The sequence below is a fragment of the Plecotus auritus genome (genome assembly GCF_963455305.1).
Source record: "Plecotus auritus genome assembly, chromosome: X".
In the NCBI taxonomy this organism is placed as follows: Eukaryota; Metazoa; Chordata; class Mammalia; order Chiroptera; family Vespertilionidae; genus Plecotus; species Plecotus auritus.
In genome coordinates, this window is record NC_137784.1 from 18278334 (window position 1) to 18305929 (window position 27596).

The 27596-nt window shown below is 44.4% G+C and overlaps 1 protein-coding gene across 1 annotated transcript in view; it reads left to right on the forward strand.

Moving 5' to 3' along the window:
- LOC308239522 (melanoma-associated antigen B1-like) overlaps nt 1-27149 on the forward strand; it is a gene marked incomplete at both ends in the record, with an annotated part of 51448 nt that extends 24299 nt beyond the window's left edge. Inside the window, 2 exons of the mRNA XM_080652305.1 lie at nt 26041-26291; nt 27082-27149. Of these exons, the coding sequence (XP_080508431.1) occupies nt 26041-26291; nt 27082-27149 (319 nt within the window). The remainder of the gene's footprint in view (nt 1-26040; nt 26292-27081) is intronic.
- Between the last annotated feature and the right edge of the window lie 447 nt (nt 27150-27596).

Here is a 27596-nt window from a genome sequence, read left to right on the forward strand (position 1 = left end):
ACCTTGCTCAGAGTTTTTATCAAGAAAGGGTGTTGCATTTTGTCAAATGCTTTTTCTGCATCAATTGATATGACTATGTGATTTTTAGCTCTCAATATGTTTATGTGATGTATCATGTTTATTGATTTGCAAATATTGTACCATCCTTGCATCCCCCGGATAAATCCTACTTGATCATGGTGTATGATCTTTTTGATGTACTGCTGGATCCAATTTGCTGGAATTTTGTTGAAGATTTTGGCATCTATGTTCATGAGGGATATTGGACTGTAATTCTCTTTCATTGTGTTGTCTTTATCTGGTTTTGGTATTAGGGTGATGCTGGCTTCATAGAAGGAGCTGCTCCTCAGACCAGTGCAGAGTGCACAGGGCTGCTGCTCCTTGGTCATGGGCGGTCTGCTTATGTGGCTGCTGCTCCTCAGAAGGCGGTGGGCTGCTCACACAGCTGCTGCTCCTCGGATGTGGGTGGGCTGCTGACACAGCTGCTGCTCCTCGGATGTGGGCCGGCGACTTGTGCATCTGTTACTCCTCAGAAGAGGGTGGGCTGCTCACACAGCTGCTGCTCCTCGGAAGGGGGTGGGCTCCTTGCACAGCTGCTGCTCATGGAAGGGGGCTGGCTGCTCATGTGGCACAGCTGCTGCTCTTCAGACAGGTACAGGATGTGGGCTGCATGCAGCTGCTGTTCCTCAGAGGGGTCCGGCTGTGTGGGGCTGCCGCTCCTCAGTGGTGGGTGTGCTTCTCAAGCCGCTGCTGTTCCTCGGATGGGGCGAGCTGCTCATGTGGTTGCTGCTCCTCAGACGGGGGAACTGCCTGCACACACAGCTTCTGCTCCTTGAACAGGGCAGGCCACATGAAACTGCTGCTCTTAGGCCTGTTGCCGGTTGCTCGCGGGGCTGCTGCTCCTTGGACAGGGGCGGGCTGCTCACGTGTCTGCTGTTCACGTGGTTGCAGTGCCCTGGGCCTGTGACTGGGCTTTGCTGCTTGAACTGGCAATGCTTCCCGTGTGTTCAAGCAGCTCTGAGCCCCTTGGTGCTGGGGAGCCCAAGAAAGCAATCCTGCCCTTGCGGCACCGAGCAGTTATCGTTATTCATGATTTCTTAATTCTTTTCTCCTGTAAATATTGTTACTTCCCACTTGGTAATTACATCTCTTATACTTATTTTCTGGTCTCAACGTCCTTGAATCTTAAAGTTCTCATTCAAAAATTGTCCTCCAATCAAAGGCATGAATGATTTTGCTCATGTTGATACAATCTCATATTCTTTGATACCTCATGATTTTTTCCCTGTAGCATAACCAATAGTTATATTCACTCTTACCCACTGAGTATTTTTAGTTCTTTGTCTTTTCCAACCGTGGCCCATTTTCAGTGCCTCATTGATCTCCAAGTTTAACCAAAGATAATTTTCTGTCATAGGTGACATGTACATATTACTTTGCAATGTAATTCTCATAATATTTTTACCTCTTCTTAAAAATGTGTCGGTATTTACAACAGAAGTTTAAAAGTAATGAATAAACACCAGTATTTTTTATAATAATTTTTCTTTATTGATTAAGGTATTATATATGTGTCTTTATCCCCCCATTCCCCCTCCCCCCGCACTCATGCCCTCAACTCCCTGGGATCTGTGTTCATTGGTTTTGCTTATATGCATGCATACAAGTCCTTTGCTTGATCTCTCCCCGAACTCCCACCCTCCCCTACCTTCCTTCTGAGGTTTGAGCATCTGATCGATGCTTCTCTCTCTCTTGATCTGTTTTTGTTCATCAGCTTATGTTGTTCATTATATTCCATAAATGAGTGAGATTATGCAATATTTATTATTTCAATCAGCATTTCATTCCTGAAAATAATAACCCTTCTTTCTTTTTCCATTTTATCATCTTTTTTATTTTTATTTTGCATTTGCAGAACATCTAAAAAACTCGTTGTCCATTTTTTCTTTTATTTTTCTTCAAATATTTACACATTACTACTGGATTATAAGGAAGTCGTTAGTATTCTCCACAATTATATGTTCTGCATTTTAGCTTTCCACAACCTTGTATTATATATTCCTTGCTGAACATGCACAGTTTCCTATACTTTTAGCTGCTCCATATTCTGTTTTGTGAATTTCTCAGGCACACACTAGTTATTGAGATTCTGTGTCCCTGAACCTCTGGCAGTTAACAAGCAAATTTCCTACCCCTTCTGCATTTTATTCTGGTTTGAGCATCGAAGTATAACAATCCCCACACCATCTAAAATTACATTTCTCTCTTTTATATCTCCAGTTTTGACAAATGTTACTTTTTAACTAATTTTTATTTAAGTATAGTTAGCATATAATATATACATAGTTTCAGGTGTCCAATACAGTGATTTTAATACTATACAAAAATATGTCCGTGCCATTCCTTATACCTTTTCTCTTCCATTTAAAATATTACTTTATTTATTAATTAAATTAGTTTTCTTCTAGTTGTCCCAGAAACAATTTAACTATGTTTACATGAAAAAGACTTTAAATTAAGGTAACATAATAATTAAAAATGTAAATGATTAAAATAAGATTTTTAAAAATGAGATTAGAAATGGCAAGTAGAACTGAACAAGGAGGTAGTACTCAAAATTTTAGTTGTCCAGCCTCATCTGCTTGGATCTGAAACTTGTTCCTACCCATTCTAACATACAAATGTGACGTTATTTACGTATTGAGGACCATAAACCGAAAACAAGTGCCATTGCCTGGCACAGCTCTTTTTCCTAACACAAGAAGTACAAGAGGGCAATAGCATTACTGGTCCAGAGCATGCCAACAACAGTAGAGGAGCCCAAGTGCTAGGAGTAGAGGTGGAGAGCCAGAGAGCTAGGGCGTGGGAGCCTGAGAACCAGGTGGAGAGCACAACAGAGAGTCAGAGCATGGGAGAGCAAGAGTGCACAAGAAGAGAGCTCTGGAGAAGAGAGCTTGCCAGATGGAGGTGAGCGTGGGAGACAGAGGGGAGCTTGCCTGACTGAGGGAAGCTTGGGAGACTCAGAGAGCCCTCTCTTGGCTCTTTAAACATGTGAACAGGGAACATGGTAACTGACACACCCTGTTCTCACCTCAGCATTCTAGTGAGTACAGCAAAGTGTTTCAGGGCTATCCCAGGTGCACTGCTCTCTGCTGTGCTGGTGGCTGCAGTGACTCACAAGATGGCATGGACTTAATACTTTTCCAGACAACCTCTCTCCCTGTGGTACCTTTTTTCTGCTCTGTTGGGCTTTGGAACCGACCCTCCTTCACTCCTAATGTCTCTCTTTTGCTTCAATTTTCTTCTTCCGGTGTCCTCCTGCCTTAGCCCCATTATTCTCTATTTTGGGAGAGGTAAACTTGAAGTATCTTCTAATACCCGAGTCCCTTTCTGATCCTACCTATAAATGTATAAAAGCTCAATATGCCAATTGTCCCCTCGGGAGTTCGACCAGGAGACCAGGAGTTCGATCGCTCGCTATGATGTGTGCTGACCACCAGGGGGCGGCATAGAATGAAGGAAGACCCAGTTCGGCAGCTGGCAGCCAGGTTAAGTAGGCCCCAGCCAGCAGCTGGCAGTGGAGAAGGGCAGCCCCTGCTGGCAGCCAGAAGGCCCTAATCAGCCTGATCATCGGCCAGGCCTAGGGACCCTACCCATGCACAAATTTCATGCACTGGGCCTCTAGTAGTTTTATAAATGTTTTCAGCATCTCAAGGTCACTAGGCTAGGTTCTTCGTTTTCCTTATTTGCATCCCACAAATGGTCTTACTGTAACCACTGTGATTTTTAAAATATGAAAATTTTTAAAAATGACATTTACTGTCCATTTCCAGAGCCTTTGCAATATCTACAACCAAATGTAAATTACCTTTAATGGTTTGAGATGTTAATGTTGAATGTCTGGATGTTCTTACTTACTTAGAAGATTGCATTCATTGTTGCCAAGTGCCAAGAGTAACATAGTTGGATCTTGGGAGGGTGACACATATTTGTACAAAAGAGGAATATGAAACGATAGGGTCTCCAGGGAAGACTGTGGCACCTAGAATTTTATTGGGGACACATGATCTTTACGTCCTGGTGATTTTGCCTTTGTGTACTCCCATCCTCAAGGGTAGGGTAGACCTGTGAATTGATTGAAAGGAATCGTTTATGATAAAGGTGCTGGATGTCACTCCCCTGCTAACAGACATTATAAAAGACACCATTTTGCTATCAGGAGTGATATTACTATCCTACATGTTGTGAAGAAATAATCAACCATATTTGATTGGGTCAGGGAGTACAAAATGTGGTATGAAAGTGCAGGCTGTGTGTGGGTATGAAGATTAGTTTTTAGGCACATCAGGAAATAACTCTAAATGCTATAGGCAAAAGGAAATGAATTCTGTCCAACAAACTGAGTGAGCTTGAAAGTCGAGTATTCTTGGTCACATGCAGTTTCCAAGCCTGCAGGTAAGGAGCTTCAATGGTCACTCTGATTCTTCCAACAAAAAATAGACTGAAATGAAAATTGAGAAGGCTTCTTAGCCCCAACAGAAGATTGAGGTCACCATGCTCATGCTGCCCCTTAAAATGCAACGATGGAGTGGTGGATACTAAAGGGAAACAATGTCTTGACACATTGACTGCATTTCTTAGAAAACTAATCAAGAGTTCTCAAGAATATGGCATTTCCAAGGAAGCATTTCACAGAACAGTTAGGAGTGAAGAGCGGGATTCTAATGAATGTAGACAGGGAAGGCACAGAGAGACTGTCATGTGTCTTCACTCAGAACCAGAAGGCCCAGGAATGGCTGTAAGAATGAGCATTCCCTCTCTAATTACCAGAGTTCTCAGGGAGGTGAGAGCTTTTGTTTACATGGGTGGTGTTAAGGTGAAAGAAAGAGGAGTTCCAGGGGCCTGCCAGGAGTCAAGGGAAGGATCCTGAGTGAGGACTAAGGGCAAACCCTTACTCTGAACAGACAGGCCCGAAGGAGCCTGAATGCTGATGTCAACCCTGGATGGGCACTGGCAGAAGAGCCCAATGTGCATTCTCTGACTTTTCCTCTCTGGCAACTCAGGAGGTGAGGGCATTGACCTACAGCTGTGAGACCTAGGTGAGCACAGGAAGGGAATCTATGCCCTGCCAGGAAACAAGGACAGAACCATGAATTACAGCTCTGGGGAACGTAGACACTAAGACCATGAGGTGGCACAGAGACTGCCAAAACCCTCATCCGTGAGATTCCTAAGACAGGGCCCTTAGACTGACTGTGTGGAGGGTGTCAGAGATGTGAGGGCCTTGCTCTGAGGTGAGATCCTCAGGTAAGGAAAGGAAGGAGTTCCAAGTATCTTCCAGGAGTCAAGGTGAGGACCCTGAGTGGTAATGTTGGGAACCCACTCCTCTAAGAACTGTGAGGGTCCCAGAGTAACATGCCCTTGCTGTTGCCATGGGACACTGGGCATTGTTGGCATGATGTGATGATGCAATCACCACCTCTTATGGTGTCACAATGGGGGTGAGGGACTTGTTCTAAAAGGTATGCCTGAGGCCAGTAGTCAGAGGATTTCTAGGCTTTCCAGAGGCCAAGGTGAATACTAGGAGGTCTGAGGTAACCACTCACCCCACAATAGTCAGTATACCATAAAAGTAAGTCCTTACTCAGCCTCAAGAATCCAAGGACAGGTATGTTCAGATCAGGAGATCCTCACATTCCTCTAGGGCCCTCAGGGTGGACCTGGCTTTAATATGAAGGGCAAGCCCAAGGGTCAGGGAGAAATCATAGAACAAGAGAGCAGTGGGTCAAGGCAAGGGCAGAGGGTGCATCCATCCTTAAATAGAAGAGATGACAATGCATCTGACCCCACACTGGCTTTCAGAACTTGAAGACCCAGGACAGGGCTAGCAAGCTTCAGCTTCCCCAACACTTATTTTACCTGGTCTATGGAAGGGAAATCCTTAGTTTGAAGGTGTAGCCACTATTCAACTAAAAGGGTGGGGACACAAGGACAGATATGAAATCAAATAAGGACCCTTAGTGAAGACTGCGAGCCCCAAAGAAACCAGGACAGAAAACCCATCACTGAACAGTCAAAGGATGGAATACATGGACTGGGTGAATGAGTTGAGGGCCCCCTTAACTTCATTCTTTTTGGTCCCATAGCTTGCCACCGGTTGAATGGTCCTCTTGAATGTGAAATTACAGACTGCTCAAACTCAAACACTGCCAGCCTCTACTGTCACCTCAGTATGCCTGAGGAAGGACTGGCAGGATACAGCCTGAAGTTTTCCTAAGGCACAGGAGCCCTGTGGGTGTTTAGAGTGGAGGCATGTGAGTGTACCCTGGGAGGAAACACTACATCAAAGGGGAATCTAGAAGATTATCACCAATGATCTAGGGAAGGTGGAGTACCTGGTGTACCTCTAGGTGCCTGACACTGATCCTCCATGCTATGAGTTCCTCTGGGGTCCCAAGGCTTAAACAGAAACAACCAAGATGATAATCCTGGAATTTTTTGTGAATTTCAACAGTATGTTTCCAAGTTCCTTCACATCACAATACAAAGGATCTTTGACAGAGGAGGTAGAAAGTATACAAACCAGATGGGCAGCTGGGGCTGACACTGATACCACAGGCAGGAAATTTTCCATGGCCTGATTCAGGAGTTTCTCTATCACTAGTGAAATCTAAGGGTTAATTTTTGTCATGAAGAAAATATCTGACTTCATAATAGAATATTGCCTTGACATAGGAAGGAATCGCACAGTAAGATAGTTGAAACAATAGAATAGAAAAAAATAAAATTTCATCCACCTTGATTCTCCTTTGTCTTTACCATCCTTTCTTTTGCAAACTTAATTGTTTTATACCTCTACTAGAGGACTTGTGCAGGAAATTTGTGCACAGTGGCGGGGAGGTTTCCCCTCAGGCCAGCCTGCAGCCTCTCACAATCTGGGACCCCTTGGGGGGTGTCTGACTTCAGGTTTAGGCCCAATCCCTGCAGTCGGACATCCCTCTCGCAAGCAGAGACCACTTACCCTTAACTTCTCACATGCCTGCTTGCCTTTATCTGCTCAGATTCCTGCCTGCTCGCCTCAAAAAACTTGCCTGCCTGCCTGCCTGCTCACCCCTAACCGCTCACCTTCTTGCCTGCCTGCCTGCTCAGTGCACTTCATAGTGACCTGTCTTCTGGATGTTCTGGTCGTTCCAATGTAAGGGTCACTTAGGTTTTATATACATAGATACATATTCTCAGCTTACTAAATGTTGTAAGATATAGTAAATCTTAACACAATAGATCTCTTACACCCTTTCTCCTCTATTCCAAAAAAATTAATTGAGTATATGCCTTTAGGACAGTTCATTGCCAGTACTGAGGATGGCAAGATAAAGACCCAGCCTCCCTTCATTGAACTTTGCTAGCTGGGAGCTTCAATCACTTATAGAGGATATTGAGGTACTCTCTGCCTTATAGGAAAATTAAAAGGGTAGGTGATTACGGAGGTGTTCCAGGTTAAAGGAGTAAGTGTAAATTGTCTGAGTCAAGGCAGTTTAGATTTGGGGACACAGCAAGTCAGTCTCTGAGACGTCCTTGTCTGTTAGGCTACATGGTGAAGGAGATGAGGCTGAGGGACTGGTGAACCACACACTCCAATGAGATGTCTGATTTGAGAGAGAAAATATTTACATGGAAACCTGCACTGCAGTGTATGGTCCAAAATAAATGCCTAATAATATGTGCTCCTTGACACGCTGTGAAAACAGCAGGGCCTCAAATGGCCTAACTGCAAGTTCCCCACCATATTTTTCATTTGCAGATAAAGTCCCTACCAAAATCCATCCTTTTGGAGGGGACAAAGCCCACATCCTATGCATTCCTAAATGGTGTGTTTCTCTACCCTACCGTCCTGTAGACTTTGCAAACCATCTGGTTGCATACTGCAGGGGAATCAGGGGTCACCTCATCCTGTTGCTATCCCATGGCCTGCCTCCCACAGAATTTGCTCATTCACTGATCCTGAGTTTAACATACCCGAGTGCCACTGTGGGGTGTGTGGTGTCCCTCTCCCCCATCTTGTGAGCATGCATCATTGATCAATTCCTGTCTAGTTCCTCCCTTCAGGGCCCAGTGTTGTGGTTCTGGACTACACATCACCATAGTGCAGAAATGCCATCCTCATCTCATGGGTTAAATAGGGGACCACTGAACATGCACTTAGGAATTAATTTAGTAGGGCAGATAATCCAAAAAACAATATGCATCCAGGACAGAGTATTAGTTACCTCAGGCTGCCCTAACTATATGCCACAGAGTGGTTGCATAAAACCGCCGACATTGATTTTCTCACAGTTTTAGAGGCTGGAATTCCAATGTCAAGGTAATGGCAGTTTTTGGTCTGTTCTGAGCCCTCTCTCCTTAGCTTGCAAATGGTTCCATCTTCTCCTGGCTGTCCCTTGTGTGAGCCTGCTGTCTCCTTGGGTGACCTACACTCTTATAAGGACCCCATAAATTTAGATTATGTCCTATCCTAATGGCCTCCTTCTTTCTTAACCATCACTTTAAAGACATAGTATCTCTGGCCATGTAAGGACACAAGGAGAAGTCCTCAGTCAACCATTGCACCTGATCTTAGACTTCCAGGCTTTGGAACTGTGAGAAATCAATATCTGTTGTTTATATGCCACCCAGTCTCTGATATTTTGTCATAGCAGCCGAAATGATCAAGAGAGTTGAAAATGAAACCCTTGGCTCCCCAGGGTCTCCAGCTGGCTGACTCACCCTACAGATCCTGAGATTAACCAGTACCTGTAATCATGTGAACCAACCTCTCTTTGTCTCTTCATCCTATTGCTTCAGTTTCTCTGAAGAACCCCAACTCTTCGGCTGCTGTACATATATTGTTTCAGGATTAGGGACTTAAAATGACATAAATGTACACACTTGTAGTCTGCCAGCCAGAGTCCTACATGACCCTCAAGGGACTGAAATGGAAATGTGATCAGACTGGGCACCCTCCAGAAGTTGGGGAGCATCAACTGGGGGCCTCTGGCAGATTCTTGCGGTGGCTGGTGACCTTGGCTTGTGGCTGCATCCCTTCTATCTCTGCTTCTGTCTCCACATCTCTTTCTCCTCTGTCTATGCTCACCTGCCTCTCTCTGACAGGGACATGGTGATGTTATTTAGAGTTCACCCAAATGATCCAGGGTCATACTCAACTCAGGGTCCTCATCCTCCTTGGAGACTGCCATAAGTAGGAATATTCGCAGACTCTGGGCATCAGGGCCTGGCATCAGCACCCCAGCCTTTCACTCTGCCAGCCACGGTGGAATTCTCTGGCCCTGGCACACTGGGACCTGCACACAAGAGGTGATTCATTGCTTGCTGAAGAATGTGTGAACAAGGGGACATTGGAGGTCTCTTCTGAGCAGGTCTCCACACAGGCATCTGGGCAGGCTGCCCCCAGCAAGAGCTTAGCTGAGCAGGCCATCCCAGCAGTGCAAGGAGACTTTGCTGTCTCAGTCTCTAGGGCTACAGTCCTAGGCCATTCAGGTTTCTCTCCAGACCCTCAAACAAAGGGCTTGCCTACTTTCATCACAGGAAGAAAATGAATGGTTTGAATTCAGATGCCTCTAGCCCCAGGAGAGTTAGGCCTGGGTGGAAACAGGCTTCCATAGGCGCCTAGGGAATGCTACCAGGGCTTCCCTTGTGTTTAGCTCCTTTGCCAGGCTCCTGTGGGGTGTCACCAATTTTCTCAGGTATGGAGCACTTTTCTTGTTTTGCAGCCCTTTTCAAAATTTCAAGTGCTGCCAGCTTTCATCCCTATTCTAGTCCATTAACTGAATCATTTCTGAGTCTCAGACCCTGGGAGGGCTCTCTTTTCACCTTCTCAGGTCTGTGCCCATAGTCCTACCTGCTCGCTTGCTTGGTCCCCACCCCAGTCCCGACAGTGGACTCTAAAAAAAATTCTTTCATTAATTTTCTTAAGAGAGAGAGGGGGAGGGAGGAGGGGAGAGAGAGAGATATGAGGGGAGAGAGAAACATCCATGAGAGAGAACCATTGTTTGGTTGCCTCCTGTACATCCCCCACTTGGGATTGGGTCCTCATCTCAGGCATGTGCCCTGAGTGGGAATCAAACCCATGACTTCCTGGTTCATGGGTCAACGCTCAGTCATTCGACACACTAGCCAGAAAAGAGAGGCCTTCTTGCCACTGTGCTGGGTTTGGGATTGCCCCACCTCCTTCTCTAATGGTTATCCGTTTCTAATTGTCATAAAATTCTGGTAGGCTGGGTGCTCATTGGGGGCTGGTCCTGAGGCTGTGGAATGCATAAGCTGTGAGAAGCCTGGGACCATCAAGAGGTAGAGAGCCCAGCCACTGCCCCAGGCTTTTCAGGCATATGAGACTCAGAGGAGCCTAAGCCAGAGTCCTGGGGTTTGGAGGGCTGGGCTGGAAAGCTGGATCCTCTCTCTGACACGTTCTATCACCAGTCACCATGGACTGGGCTGCATGGAAGGACCTTCCTAGGCTGAGTCAGGAGCCCCAAGCTCTCTGTTCTCCCGCCCCAGGAACCAGAGAAAAAAGAGACGCCTCTTTGGCCTTCCCCTATGTTTCTCTGTGCACCACTCCAGCCCTGACCCCATTGACAACACTGGGAGGACCCTGATCACACAGACTGGGTGGCAGCTGGAGGGTTCTGGGGAAGATGTGAAGCTACAGGAAAAACGAGCTTTGTTGGTGCAGCTGACAAGAGGCTGGCAGACATGGGCTTGAGTCCAGGCCCTGCCCAGAGACCAGACTGCAGCTAATTAGCTCCCACCCACCCATATTCTCCCCTCCTGACAGAGAGTCACTTGTGTGGTGCCATTTCAACTCCATATCACCCTGCACCCCAGGACCACCAAATTCCCTCAAAACCCTCTGCAGACAGCCCTCAGCAACCCAGCCCATGTCCCCATGATCCCCAATCCTTGTTGCCCACACTCTCTGGAGACACAATTGCACCCTTTCCCTCCTGTGGGCACCTGTCATGACCAGACTTTCATGGGATCCCAGTACATCTGAATGAGCTCCCGGTGGCCATAATTACCCACATGGTGAGCGGTGAGCAAATGCACAGTGAAAATGAGCAAAGCCACCACCTCCACACATTCGTGTCCCAACTTCACATGCCTCCCACTTCCCAGCCCCTTGGCTCCCTATGGCCTTGGTTTCCATGGACTATTGGTGGATGATTTGCTCCCACAGACTACATCTGCCACCCACAAAAGGAGCAGAAGCCATGTAGACACGGGTGCAAAAAGTCTCAGAGAGACATTTCTGGTTCCTGCATGTCCAGGTTGTGGGGGTGGCCATCAAACTCTGGGCCTCAGTCTATACCCCTCCCCACTTCACCAGCCTCTCCACCTCCTAAACCTTTCCTGAATCATTCTTCCCACCCCTGACTGTTATTAGGTTGTCACATCTCCATGATTGCCCAATCACTATGATGACTCTCAATCCTTTACTTAGTGGCTCCCACAACCTTTCCCAGGATTCATTTCAACCAATTATAGGGCACACTGGTTCCCATCAATTCTCAGTTCCTTAAGCCTCTGAAAACCTGCCCCCTAAATATCTACTCCCAGGCCCAATGCCCCACCCAGATAGGAGTCCCCCTGTACCTGGTTCTTAGTCCTCCAGTCTTCCACTTTATCCACAGATTTCAGCTGTATCTAGTAGCTGCACCCTCATCCACATGCTCCTCAAATTCACTGTCCTCATCCTCACCCTTCTCATCCTCACCATTCTCATCCTTACTCTGCTCATCCTCTCTCTCCTCTTCCAGATTCTCCTCTTCCTCACTCTCCTCTTCCTCACTCTCCTCTTCTTCACTGTCCTCATTCTAACCAATACTCTATTTCTGTGCCCAGGGATTTGCTTGAAGGTCTTAGAAAACAAAGCTGACTTCCCCTCAATATTTGGCCTCCCACAGCTCCTGTTCCTGCTCAGTTCCTTTGTCAAGGAATTGGAAGAACTGTGTCTGCATTTGTAACATGAGCCCTTGAGGGCTTCTTCTGCAGCTGGCTCCTTGCTCTGCTTCTCTTGGGTTGCCCTGGTGTACCATACTCTGGCCTCATCCTGCATCTGCTCTGTGTCCTGGGAGGTACATCTGAATGAGCTCTGTTGAGGTGGATGTTCTGTCTCCCACTGGCTACGAGGTGGCTGGATCTTGGGAAGTATCAGTAGGAAATGGAGGGCAGGAGGAGAGTGAACTGGGTATTCGTTTTCTGGCTTCCTCCATGCCAAGGTGCTGTACCCTGAACAAGGCACCCCACTGCTTTTGGAATGTTCTCCACCCAGGTCCACTTTGTGGCTCTAGATTCCATTAACTCTTCCTCTTGTTTCCTCAGACCAGGAGAGGGGGGAGCGGAATAGGAGGTGTAAGCTTCACAACTCTTTCTGCTGTTCCTTCCCAAGAAGACACTATAGTCCCTGCAGACCCTGCCCTCCCCCAACTTTCTAAGCTTCCTTTACCAGGCTCTCCTTACATTACCAGACTTGCATGGGATCCCAGGGGCATTGATCCTGTACCTGACAGTCCTGTAACCTTTCTCACAGTCTCAGTGATAATCAGAACGGTGAGCCAAGATGTTTTCTCAGAGTCGTGCCTTGCGATGCTGAGGAATGAGCATGGAGGACCCAAAATTGAAACAAAAGTGTGAAAAATTTATTATAAGGAGATTCAGACTCGCCACATAGGGAGGAGGCTCAATTATGGGTTGCCTATTGAAGCCCTGTCCTCTAGGGGTATGTGTTTGCTATAATCCTGATCTATATCTACCCCTGTTTGCACCTTATTGATTCCCTCAATTGTTCTTGCGCAGGAAAGGACCTGAACTTATGTATCGGTTCACCTATTGCTGCAGGTCCTCCCCATTTTCACTTGCCTTCTCCTCTGAGTCTAAAGACGTTCTGTTATTCTTGCATGCCCACTTTGGTGGTTAGGCTCGCTCAAACTGCCGTGTCTGCCCCTGCCTATGTTCCACCTGCCTTTGTTTTCCAATGGACCCCTGCCCTGATTAGTGTCAGACTACCTCTTCTCATCACTGACAGTCAGCGCTACTGTCTTCACCCTCTCATCCCTGGGTACCTAAGCACCACAGTTGGGTTTTCCTTCTCCCTGTCACAACCTTCATGTCACAGACTCCAGGCTGCCAATTCAGGTGGAATAGTTCACATAGAGCACTTGCCCTGTCATTCTTTTTTTTTTAAATCTGAATCTGAGAATATATCTTTATAGATTTTTCTAGAGAAAGACAATGGTACAGGAAGAGAGAAACATTGATCGCTTACCTCCAGTATGTGCTCCGAGCAGGGATTGATCCTACAACTATTCACTGCACAGGATGACACTACCACTCCCTAATCCACCAGCCAGGGTGCATTGTTGTACCTTTTAAACCCCTTTTGACTCTGTGACTAAGAAGGGTTCATGCCCTGTTCATCTTCTGCCCAGTAATGCTCCACCACGGGCTTCATTGAGCGGGCACAGCATCTTCCAACTCTGTGGTCCCAGGAACACCCACACCCCAATAGAGTGATGATGGCTTCCTGGAGTCCAGGGAGGAGCCCCTGACTTTCCATGGCCTAGGCCTCACTCCCTCTCACCCACTCTGACTCCAGGTTCTCAAAGACTCGCCTGGCGTGTTGCTGGCCCTCCTGTGGGTGGGTGACTAGAGTTGTGATTCTGGAAGCTACTCCAGAGACAAGGTGGCTGCCCATGATGAGAAGCCCTTCCTTGAAACCCCCTACCCCCAAATCAAGAATCAAAGGTATCTCTTCTATGATCTCAATGCAGGAATATAGAGTACACAAAGAGGTGTTCTATGCACTCTCTTCAGTGAGTTTCTGACAAATAATGGTATACTCCCTTGATGTGAAGGTGAACAAAAGCCAGGGCGTTGATTCTTTGTGCCTTGAAGTGGTAGTGTCAGATTCCATTGTAGTAAAAGAGCATTTTAACTAGAATACCTTGAGTGGACTTTTGAGTTCTAAAAGGGGGCTAAATTTTGGTGAGGAAAAAAGAAGAAGAGCGTGGAGGTGGTTTGGATGGAAGGACAGATGGAAAGGATTGAGAGATTTGGTCCTTGATTAAATGCTAGAAACTATAAGATGCATCAAGGTATTGTGGCAGGGGAAAACACCACATCAATCTGTATCTATCTATCTATCTATCTATCTATCTATCTATCTATCTATCTATCTATGTAAAAGCCCAGCGAACAGAACAGCAGACCAACCAGAATAACTAGACCAAATGGTGGCTATGACACACACTGCGCCAGTCAACCATCCTGATCTGGGTCTCAATCAGTTCCTTCCCCCCCAGGCTGACTCCACTTCCGATAGGGCCCCAAAACCTTGAGGGAGAAAGAGAGACTATCTTATATCTCCAATGATACCCAGAAGTCCCAGGAAGTGCTGTCAGATTGAGTGAGAATCCCATCACTAATTTTTAGGGTTCTCAGGGACATGAGACCTTTATTCTGCATGTGTAATGTCAAGTTGAAAGAAATAAGAGCTCCAAGAACCTGCCCAGAGTCAAGGGAAGGATACTGAGTGAGGAATAATGGCACATCCTTAGCCTAGACAGGCCCCAAGGAGCCTGAATCCTGATGTCACCCATGGATGGGCACTAGCAGGAAAGCCTCATGTGCATTCCCTGACATTTGCTCTCTGGCACCTCAGAAGATGAGGGCTTTGTCCTGCAACTGTGAGTCCTAGGTGAGTTCAGGGAGGGGATCTAGGCCAGGGGTGGGCAAACTTTTTGACTCGAGGGCCACAATGGGTTCTTAAACTGGACCGGAGGGCCGGAACAAAAGCATGCATGGAATGTTTGTGTGAACTAATATAAATTCAAAGTAAACATCATTACATAAAAGGGTTTGGCCTTTTTTTATTTCAATAGTTTTATTCATTTCAAACATTTTAACAAGAATGTAAACACTAATTATTATAATTTGAAACTTCAAAAAATGGAGAAATCATAGCACAATGACACACCTTATATTGAAAATGGCAAAGGCAAAATAAAATTGCCTAACAAAGGGAAGGTACAAAAGCCTTTCAAATTAAACTTAAATATAATAAAATACTTTAAAACTAAAACAAATAGAAAAGAACAAAATGTGTAAACAGTAAATTAAACATTTTCTTTAGTGCAACTTCCAAATTATGCCCGGGACATAGATGTAGATGGCAATGTAGACTGGGTTGAAAGGTTTTTGGTCTTTAAAACATCAACTTCAGTGGGAACAGTGTTGTTGGTCTCCTTTTTAGCTAATGCTCTGATATGTGCTCTCCAGGGGCGTGTCTCCCTACATCACCACGATAATGTGTCTACCCATCCCCAGGGTGATGTCCCGAGACGCGTCCCTGGGCGTTACAAGGAGCCTCTGGAAGATTGACAGGTTGTTCCTTCTACTAAATGGGCGGATATAAATCCGCCCATTCAGAAGAAGGAGCTGCGGTGGTGTTTCCTGATGTTGCCATATTAACACTGCTGCTGGTGAAGGAGCGGTGGGGAGAGCAAGAGAACCCTCTGCTCTTTCAGCTCTGTGGGCTGGATAGAACAGCCAAAAGGGCCGGATCCAGCCCTCAGGCTGTAGTTTGCCCATGGCTGATCTAGGCCCTGCTGGAAACAAAGGCAGAACCATGAATTACAGCTCTGGGGAACAAAGACCCTAAGACCCTGAGGTGGCACAGCATCTTCCCAAGTCTTCATTCCTGAGATTCCTTAGGCAAGGCCATTAGATTGACTCCATAATAATAGTATTAAAGATGTGAGTGCCTTTCTCTGAGGGTAGGGTCCTCAGGTAAGTAAAGGAAGGACTTCCAAGCATCTTCCAACAGTCAAGGTGAGAAACCTGAGTGAGAATTTTAGGAATCCATTTCTTTCAGAAATGTGAGGGCCCCAGACTACCCCAGCCTTGTTACTGCTACGGGATACCTGGGCATTGTTGGCATGATGTAACATAATCACCACCTACTATGGTGTCATAAGGGGGGTGAGGGACTTGGTCTAAGGGGTATGGCCTGAGTCCAGTAGTGGGAATATTTCCAGTTTTCCAGAGGCCAAGGTGAATACTAGGAGTACTCTGGTAACCACAGCCCCCGAACAGTGAGTACACCATAATAATAATTCCTTACTCAGCCTCAAGAATCCAAGGACAGGTATGGTCAGACCAGGAGATCCTCATATTCCCCATGGCCCTCAGGGTGGACCTGGCCTTAATATGAGGGACAGGGCCAAGGGTGATGGAGGAATTATAGAACATGAGAACATTGGGTCAAAGCAAGGCCTGTGGGTCCATAAGCCTCTAAGTAGAAGGGATGACAATTCATCTGACTCCCCACTGGCTTTCGGCACTTGAAGACCAAGGACAGGGCTAGCAAACTGAAGATCCCCAACACTTATTTTTATTTAGTCTATTGGAGGTGAAATCCTTAGTTTGAAGGTGTAGCCACTATTCAAGGAAATGGGGGGGGGGTGGTGGCACAAGGCCAGATATGAAGCCAAATGATAACCCTTGGTAAGGACTGAGGACACCAAAGAGTCAACAACAAAAACCCACTACTAAGCAATAAACACTAGGAATACCTGGACAGGGTTGGTGAGTTGAGGGCCTCCTGCACTTCATTCTTTTTGGTCCCATGGCATGCCATCAGTTGAATTATACTCTTGAATATGAAATAACAGATTCCTCAAACTCAAAGACTGCCAGCTCCTACTATCACCTCAGTATGCCTGAGGCAGGACTGGCAGGATTCAGCCTAAAGTTTACCCAAGACACAGGAAACCTGGGGGTTTTTAGAGAGGTTCCCCTGAGGAGAACTGCACATGTAGACTTCCTTACAAAGGATGTTACTCCTATGCCAAAGGTGCATCTACTTGTACACTCTTGACCTTCATCCTCCAGGAACTCTGATTACCTATCCTTCTAGTGTCCTCCTGACCGTTTTCTCTGACCATAGTCATTATACCTCAGAGACACAAGAGTAAGAGCTGCATTAATCTGAATCAACAAGATTCCCAAGATGAAGCTGCAGGATATTGGAAGCAGCTGCCACAATAGAAGAGACCCTCTCCTTCTCATCTTCTGGTTTAGAGGCTAATCTCCTGAGTTCATCAGCTACTGATCCAACTAGTACTTTCCATGTGTCTTGGAGAGCTCCAAATACCTCTATGACCTCTTGAGGTGCTTTTCACATGAGATCTGAGAACAGCCAAGATGAGGAACATTCATGTTCCTCTGAGGTCCCATCTCCTGAGAACTCATGCTGTGATCCTCTAACTATGGAGGTGACTATCTTTCAGAAGTTTATTTTGTACAAGTATAGCACAAAGCAGCCCAATCTGCAGGAAGAAATGCTAACCATTGTCGACCAAAAGTAACTCCAACAATTCGTGGAGATCCTCAAGAAAGCCTCTGACAGCATTACCTCTTTGTGGTTGACATGAAGGATGTGGACTCACCCCAACCTACCTATGAACATGTAAACAAACTTAAACTTCCCCATAAGGGGAGTGTGGGTGCTGCTAGGGGCTTACCCAAGACTGGTCTCCTGGTGAATGTCCTGGGTGTGATCTTCATGAATGGCAACCATTCCAGTGAGGAAGTGACCTGGGAATTCCTGAAGGCCATGTGAGTAGGAGGAAACACTCTATCTATGGGGAACCCAGGAAGCTTATCACCAAAGATCTAGTCAAGCTAGAGTACCTGGAGTACCCCCAGGTGACCAACATTGATCCTCCATGCTACAAGTTCCTCTGGGATCCCAAAGCTTACACAGAAACAACCAAGATGAAAATCCTGGAATTTTGGACCAGGCTCAATGATATGGTTGCAAGTCCCTTCACATCACAATATGAAGAAGCTTTGAGAGAGGAGGTAGAAAGAACACAGACAGATGGGCATCCAGGACTGGCACTGGTACTACAGGCAGAAAATGTTCTGTGGCCTGGTCTGCCTGTGTCCCACTAATGGTATAGTCTGAGGAATAATTTTTGGCATGAAAACAATATATGACATCATAATAGAATATTGTGTGGACATGGGAAAGAATCCCAGAGTGATATTGTTGGAATAATAGAATAGAAAAAAAAGAAGCTATCTTCAACTGTTATTCTCCTTCCTCTTGTCCATCTTTTCTTTTGTAAAATTGTTTTATACCTTGATATGCTTGTCAAAAGATGTAGAATATAGTACATATTAGCACTTATATCTCTCACACCCTTTGTCCTCTGTTCCCCACTTTTAATTGAGCATATGCCTTTAGGAAAGCACTGTGTTAGTACTGGGGAAAGGAAGCTAAAGACCCAGCCTTCCTTCATAGAACTTTGCTAGCTAAGGAGTTTCAATCACATAAGGAGGACATTGAGATACTTTTTATGACTTATAGGAAAAGTAAAAAGGGTAGGTGATTTGGAAGATGTTCTAGGTGAAAGCAGTGAGTATAAATTCTCTGAGTCAAGGCAGTTCAGAATTTTGGATGCCACAAGTCAGTCTTTGAGATGTCCTTTTCAGTTATGCCACATGGTGGAGAAGATGAGTCAGTGGGACAAGCCAGACACTCAGATGTGTTGTCTGAGTTGAGAAAGTATTTGCATGGAAAACAGCTCTGTGGTGTAAGGTCTAAAATTAAGGCTCAATAACATGTGCTATGTTGACATGCCAGGAAAACAGCACGGCCTCAAATGGCCTAACTACAAGTTCCCCTTCATATTCTTGATGTGCAGATAAAGTCCCCTACCACAAATCCATTTTTTTGAAGGGGACAAGGCCCAGGTCTTATTTTTTCTTAAGTAGTGGGTTTCTCTTTCCTACCCTTCTGTGGACTTCGTAAACCATTTGATTACAGGCTACAGGGAAATTATGGGTCAGCTCATCCCCTTGATACCCCACAGCCTCCCTCCCATAGAACTTGCACATTCCCTGTTCTTGAGTACAACTCCCCGCTTATCACTCTGAGGCAGGTGGTGTCCCTCTCCTCCATCTTGTGAGCTTGCATCATTGAGAAATTGCTGTCTAGCTCATCTATACAGGGTCCAGTGTTGTGGTTTTGAACACCACATAACCATAAAGCAGAAATCCCATCCACGCCTCATGGGACAAGTAGGGAGCCATTGAACATGCTCTTAGGAATTAATTTGGTAGGGCAGATAATCTAGAAAAAACTCTGCGTCTGGGTCAGTGTATTAGTCATCTCAGGTTGCCCTAACAATATACCACAGACTGAATAGCTTAATCCATGGAAATTTATTTTCTCACAGTTCTGGAGGCTGGAATTCCAATGTCAAAGTGCTGGCAGGTTTGGTTTGCTCTGAGCCCTCTATCCTTGGTTTGCAAATGGCTATCCCCTTCTCATGGCTTTCCCTGGTGTGATTACAAGCCTGCTGTCTCCTTGGGTGACCTAAAGTCTTATAAGGACCCCACTAAGTTTGGATTATGGCCTATCCTAGTGGCTTCATTTTAACTGAACCATCACTTTAAAGACATTATCTCCGACTACAGTCACATTCTGTGGTACTAGGAGTTATGACCTCAACATGAATTTTGGGGGACACAATTCAGCCCTCAGTCTCTGCTATTATCTCTCTGCTAGAAAATAGAGTAAAGAAATGGGTATTCTATACACACTCTCTCCAGGGAGTTTCTGACAATAATGGTATACTCTCTTGATGTGAGATATACAGGACCCACCATGTTGACACTTTTTGCTTTGAACTGGTAGATTCAGATTCTATTGCATTGAAAGGGAATTTAATTAGAGTATCTTAAGTATAATTAGGTGAAGTGTATGAGAGGGTTAGATTTTGACAGGAAAAAATAGAGTAAGTTTGGATGGAAGGTCACCTGGATATGTCTGAAAGAGCTAGTCCTTGACAAAAAACAAACAAACAAAAAAAAAACCACACACTAAGAATCAATGTTTGCCTTTGAGTAAAAACAGATTTGTCAGTATCATGTCACCCTAATGTGTAATCATTTATTACTAAGTCAGTTTTGTTTGAACAAATATTATATATTTAATCCTTTTCCTGGAATCAAATGTAATTGATTTTGCAGTTGATTTCATTGAATTCAGCAAAGATAAGAATGGTGCTTCATTGGTTATTTCAATCTTCAGTACTTTCACTTTAACAGGTGAAATTTCTAACAGAATTCACATACACCATCAGAAGTCAGTGCTATAATTTCTGCGCAAATATTTGTGAAACTCAGTTTTAATTTGGTTTTGATTATTTGGATAAAATATTCATGTGTAAGAGCTGTAAATAAATAATGGGCAACTGTTGTTGTTTTTTTAAGTCTTTGGAACATTGAAGTCATCAATGCTGTTGAATCAAATTTTGTGACACAAAAAAACAGAAATAATTGCTGAAAGAAGGGAAAATTGCTCAGAGACTGTGTCCCATTGTTAAAGATGCCCCAACAAAAATTCGTTTGCCAAACAATTGCTTTTTTCATCTCCATGTGAATTGCCTTCCTCTCTTTTGAACTCCCAAACCACATCCCACCCCTTATTCTTAGCTCAAGTTGGCATATAAGCCTAACTTCCCAATTATCTTCTGGTCTCATATTCCTATAGAACCCCTGTACCTACATGCATAATTAAATTAGGTTATTTTCAACTGTTAATTTGCCTTAATTTTCCCCTCCCCCACAGTACCATTGCTGTAGTTTTGAATATACTCATTTATATGAATCAAAAAAGTTGATTTCACTTTTTTTTTATTTCACTTTAATAAAGTACTAAGTATCAGATTTTGTTAAAAATATACCTATTGTTAACTGACTTCTAAAAACACAGACATGGGCAAAAGTAGGTTTACAGTTTGTTGAACTGTGACATTGTTTTGAGTTAAAAACGCTGTTGTAATAATTATGATCTTCATGTCTTTTTCCATACAAGTAACTATAAACCTACTTTTGCCAATTCCTGTATGTATTTAATAAACAAATACACAAACATATACAACACTTACTCTTTGCCAAATAACTTTCTGGATATTCTTCTAACTTAATCACCATAGCAACTCTATGAGGTCAGAACAGATATTGTGTAGGAAAACATGCCTTGGAAAGCATCATGGTTCAAGAAAAGAAAAAAAAAAAAAAGAAAAATGTCACAGACTTTCATGACTTCACTCTACTAGTCATGTGTCCTCGAGTTGGTTGTATTAAGGTAAACAAAAAGGAAAAAATTAATTCCAATGGAAATTCTTCTTTTTCTCCCCTGATTATATGAATAATTAGGAGTGACAGGTGTTTTTTTCCTCTAAAGCATCATTGTTTCACGCTTTCACTTTCTTCTCTGTCCCTTATGCTGATGGAGTAAATAATAGTTTTTCCACATCTCCAGTGGGAATTCTAAATTTGCAGCTCTAACGGATTATTAGATAGTGCTTTGGTATTTTTATAACCTTCTCTTTAGTACTATAGAAAGCAAGATGGCAATTGTAAATATTTCACCGTAGAACTTTTTTCTTCATACTAGAATTCTTCTAGTCAGAAACAAAAGTCATTAGAGATTAAAAATACAATGTGGCCTGGCTGGCTTGGCTCAGTGGTTGAGCATCAATCTATGAACCAGGAAGTCATGGTTCAATTCCTGGTCAGGGCACATGCCTGGATTTCGGGTTCGATCCCCAGTGTGGGCATGCAGGAAGCAGCTGATCAATGATTCTCTCTCATCATTGATGTTTCTATCTCTCTCTTCCTCTTTGAAATCAATAAAAATATATTTATAAATAAATAAGTAAATAAATAAATAAATAAAGGTAAATGTGATTTTAGAAAAAGGGTTGGGAGGATGAACAAAAAGGTGAAAAGAATTAAGTACAAATTGTAAATTACAGCATATGGAATATAGTCAATAATCCTATATAATAAAGAGGTAATATGCAAATTGACCCTCACACCCTCACAAGATGGGTGCTCCCATGTCATCACAAGATGGCCACCCTCACATTGTCGCAAGATGGCCACCACAAGATGGCCGCCCCACATTGTCACAAGATGTCCTCCCCATGGCAATGATACATCTGATAAAGGGTTAATATCCAAAATATTTAAGGAACTCATACAATTTAACAAAAGAAGACAATCCACTTAAAAAATTGGTAAAGGACTTAAATAGACACTTCTCCAAAAAGGACATACAGATGACAAGAAACATTTGAAAAAATGCTCGGTCACTAATCATTACAGAGATGCAAATTAAAACCACAGTGAGGTTCCACCTGCCAGAATAGGTACCATCAAAAAATTTACAAAGGACAAGTCTTGGTGAGAATGTGGAGAAAAGGGAATGCCACTAAATTGCTAGTGGGATTGCAGACTGGTGCAGCCACTGTGGAAAACAGTGTGGAGTTTCCTCAAAAAATTAAAAATGGAACTGCCATCTGTCCCAGTGAGCACACTTCTAGGAATAAACCCTAGGAATCTTGAAATACCAATCAAAAAGTATATATGCAACCCTATGTTCAAATCAGCACAATTTACAATAGCTAATATCCGGAAACACATTGCCCATCAATAGATGAGTAGGTGAAAAAACAGTGCTACATTTACACCATGGAGAACTATGGCAGCTGTAAAAAGAGAAGCCTCTCTTGCCCTTTGAGACATCATGAAGGGTCCTAGAGGGTATTATTCTAATTGAAGTAAGCCAGTCAGAGAACGACAAGTATCACATGATCTCACTCATATGCAGAATGTAATGAGCAAAATAAACTAACAAACAAAATAGATTCAGAGATATAGAATCAGGGAACAGACTGAGGAATCTCAGAGGGAAGGCAGGGGTGGGAGGGAAGAGATCAACCAAAGAACTTATATACCTATATACATAATCCATGGACACAGACAATAGTGCAGTGAAGGCCTGGGGGGGGGCATAGTCTAGAGAGGGTCAGTGGGGGAAAAGTGGACACAATAAAGATAAATATAAAATGTTCTCAGATACTATCAAAAATAACTTATATTTAAAAAATAAATTAGGAAGAGAGCAAAGGGAAGGCAGACATTATAAGCATGTTCATCAGGGCAGTGTCATCAGGAAACTGCAAGTTTCAAGTTCCCAAGGAACCACTGGTCCATTCCCTGCAAACCAATAAGGAACCGGATCAAACAGGAAGATGAGTGCATGTGCAATGAAGTCATGAAGATGTAGCAAAGGTGCTTTCCTGTCAGTCTAGGTTTTCACAGGAGAGACAGGAGTCAAGAGGAGGATTCTGATGAATGATGACTGGAGACAAACACCACATAATAACTGGAGCCACAGAGAGACTGACTTGTATCTCCTCTCAGACCCAGAAGGCCCAGGAATGGCTGTCAGATTTAGCATCCTCTCACTAAATTTCAGGGTTCTTAGGGACATGAGAGCTTTGGTGTACATGGGTGATGTTAAGGTGAAAGAAAGAGGAGTTCCAGGGGCCTGCCAGGAATCAAGGGAAGGATCCTGAGTAAGCACTAAGGGCACACCCTTACCCTGAACAGACAGGCCCCAAGGAGCCTGAATCCTGATGTCAACCCTGGATGGGAACTAGCAGGAGAGCCTCATGTGCATTCTCTGACTTCTCCTTTCATGGCAAATCAGGAGGTGAGGGCATTGACCTACAGCTGTGAGACCTAGGTGAGTACAGGGAGGCAATCTAAGCCCTGCCAGGAAACAAGGACAGAACCACGAATTACAGCTCTGGGGAACGTAGACACTAAGACCATGAGGTGGCACAGAGACTGCCAAAGCCCTCATCCCTGAGATTCCTTAGGCAGGGCCTTTAGACACACTGTATGGAGGGTGTCAGAGATGTGAGGGCCTTGCTTGTACTGCAGGGTCTCAAAATAGGGATGGAAGGAGTTCTAAGCATATTTCAGAAGTTAAGATGAGGATCCTGAATTAGAATGTTGGGAATCCATTCCTCATAGAACAATGAGGGCCTCAGAGGACCCCACCCTTGTTTCTGCCATGGGACACTGGGTGTTGTTGGCATGATGTGATGATGCAATTACAACCTCTTATGGTGTCACAATGAGGCTGAGGGACTTGGTCTAAAAGGTATGGCCTGAGGCCAGTCGTGGGAGGATTTCTAGGCTTTCCAGAGGCCAAGGTGAATACTACGAGGATTGAGGTAACCCCACACCCCTCAAAAGTGAGTACACCATAAAAGTAAGTCCTTACTCAGCCTCAAGAACCAAGGACAGGTATGATCAGAGAGGAGTTCCTCACATTACCCTAGGGTCCTCAGGGTGGACCTGGCCTTAATCAGAGGGGCAGGCCCAAAGGTTATGGAGGAATCATAGAACATGAGAACAGTGGGTCAAAGCAAAAGTTGAGGTCCATCCACTCTAAATAGAAGGGATAAAAGGGATTTTTAAAAATTTCTTTATTGATTGTTACATATGTGTCCTTATTCCCCCATTATCTCCCCTTATCCCCCCATCCCCCTGTTGTCTGTGTCCATTGGTTAGGCTTATATGCATGCATACAAGTCCTTTGGTTGATCTCTCCCCCTTACCTCCACCTTCCCGTACCTTCCCTCTGAGGTTTGACGGTCTGATCTGTTTCTCCGTCTCTGGATCTGTTTTTGTTCATCAGTTTATGTTGTTCATTATATTCCATAAATGAGTGAGATCATGTGATATTTATCTTTCTCTGACTGGCTTATTTCACTTAGCATTACCCCACACCACTTTCAGCACTTGAAAACCCAGGACAGTGGTATCAGGCTGAAGCTCTCTCAACACTTATTTTATGTGGTCTATGGGAAGTGAAATCCTTAGTTTGATGGTGTAGCCACTATTCAGCTAAAGGGGTACAAGGCCAGATATGAAGCCAAATGCAGATCCTTAGTGATGACTGAGGACCCCAAAGAACCACTAAGAAGTAAACACTGGGAATAACTGGATAGGCTTGATGTGTTGAGAGCTTCATTCACTTCATTCTTTATTGTCCCATGGCATTCCACCAGTTGAATGATGCTCTTGAATGTGAAATAACAGATTCCTCAAACACCAAGACTACCAGCCCCTACTGTTATCTCAGTATGCTTGAGGCAGGACTGGCAAGATACATTCTAAAGTTACCCAAAGCACAAGATTAGATCTGGAACACTGAGGGTTTTTAGAGAAGTGCCCTTGGGGAGAACTGCAAATGCAGACTTCCTTACAATCAAGGTGCTATTCGTATGCCAAAGGTGCCCATACACTCTTGACCTTCATCCTCCAGGGACTCTCATTACCTATCCTCCTAATACCCTCCTGACCGATTTTTCTGACCATAGTCATCATGCCTCGGAGGCACAAGAGTAAGCGCTGCAAAAAGCAGAATCAACAAGCTACCCAAGATGGAGATGATAGCTGCAAGATGTCACAGGCAGCTGCCACAACAGAAAAGCCCCCCTCCTTCTCATCTTCTGGTTTGGAGAGTAATCCCAAGAGTTCATCAGCTAGTGATCCAACTGGTACTTCCCAGGCATCTTGCAGAGCTCCAAATACCTCTTTGACCTCTTCAGATGCTTTTCACACAAAATCTGAGAACAGCCAAGATGAGGAGCATTCATGTTCCTCTGAGGTCCTATCTCTAGAGAACAAATGCTGTGATCCTCTGACTATGGAGGTGACGATCTTGCAGAAGTTTATTTTGTACAGGTACAGAGTGAAGCAGCTCATTCTGCGGGAAGACATGATAAATATTATTGACCGAAAGTACCACCGCCAATTTCCAGAGATCTTCAAGAGAGCCTGTGAGAGTCTTGAGGATCTCTTTGCAGTTGACCTGAAGGAAGCAGACTCAATCAAACCGGCCTATGAACTTGTCAGCAAACTGAAACTCCCCAATAAGGGGAGGGTGCGTGCTGGCAGGGGGTTACCCAAGACTGGTCTCCTGATGTATGTCCTGGGTGTGATCTTCATGAATGGCAACTGTGCCAGTGAGGAAGAAGTCTGGAACTTCCTGAATTCCATGCGAGTGTTCCCTGGGAGGAAACACTACATCTATGGGGAACCCAGGAAGCTTATCACCAAAGATCTAGTCAAGCTAGACTACCTGGAGTACCGCCAGGTGCCCAACACTGATCCTCCATGCTACGAGTTCCTCTGGGGTCCCAAAGCTTACACAGAAACAACCAAGATGAAAATCCTGGAATTTTGGGCCAAGCTCAATGAAAAAGTTCCAAGTGCCTTCCCATTACAATATGAAGAAGCTTTGAGAGATGAGATAGAAAAAGTAAAAGCCAGATTGGCAGCCAGGATTGGCACTGGTACCACGGGCCAGAAATGTTCCATGTCCTGGTTGACCAGTGTCTCCACAACTAGTAAAATATGAGGATTCATTTTTGTCATGAACAAAATATATGACAACATAATAGAATCTTGCATGGGCATGGGAAAGAACCCACAGTAAATCTGTTGGAATAATAGAATAAAAAATAAAGTATCATTCACTTTGATTTTTCTCCCTCCTTTCCATCTTTTCTTTTGTAAAATTGTTTTATACCTCTATATGCTTAGCTTAATAAAGGATGTAGGTTATAGTAAATCTTAACACGTTAGATCTCTTTCACACATAATCGTCTATTCCCCAAATTTATTGAGCATATGTCTTTAGGAATGCCCTGTGTTAGTATGTGGGATGGTAAGATAAAGGCCCATCCTCCCTTCATAGAACTTTGCTAGTTAGGAGCTTCAACCACTTAAAGAGGATGTTGAGGTACTCTCTGTGCCTTATAGGAAACTTAAAAGGGTGGGTGATTTGGGAGGTATTCCAGGTGAAAGCAGTAAGTGTAAATTCTCTGAGACAAAGCAGTTTAGATTTGGGGACACTGCAAGTCAGTCTGTGAGACGTCTCTTTCAGTTGTGCTACATTGTGGAGTAGATGAGGCTGTGGGACTGGTGAGCAGAAGCCAGACACCCAGATGAGATGTCTGCGTTGAGAGAGAAAATATTTGCATGGAAAACAGCATTGTTGTGTAAGGTCTAAAATGAAGACCCATACCATTAGGGACTCAAATGGGCTAACTGCATATTCCCCTCCATACTCTTCACTTGCAGATAAAGGCCCTATAAAAGTCGATCTTTTAGAAGGGGACAAGGCCCAGATATTATTTGTTCCTAAGTAGTGGGGTTCTCTTCCCTACTGTCCTGTGGACTTTGCAAACCACCTGTTTATATGCTGCAGGGGAAGTAGGGGTCACCTCATCCTCTTTATATGACCCAGGTAGCCCCCCCCAAAACTTTCTCATCATTTTTTCCTGAATGTAACCCCCCTCCTGCCACCATGGGGCATGTGGTGTCCCTCTCCCCCATCTTGTGAGCTTGCCATTGAGAAATTGCTGTCTAGCTCATCCATACAGGGTCCAGTGTTGTGGTTTTGAACACAACATAACCATAATGCAGAAATCCCTTCCTCATTTCACACGGTAAATAGGGGGGCATTGAACATGCTCTTGGGAATTAATTTAGTAGGGAAGATAATCCAGAAAAAACAATCTCTGTCTGGGGCAGTATTTTGGTTATTTCAGAGGCTGCGCTAACAACATACCACAGACTGGATAGCTTAATCCATG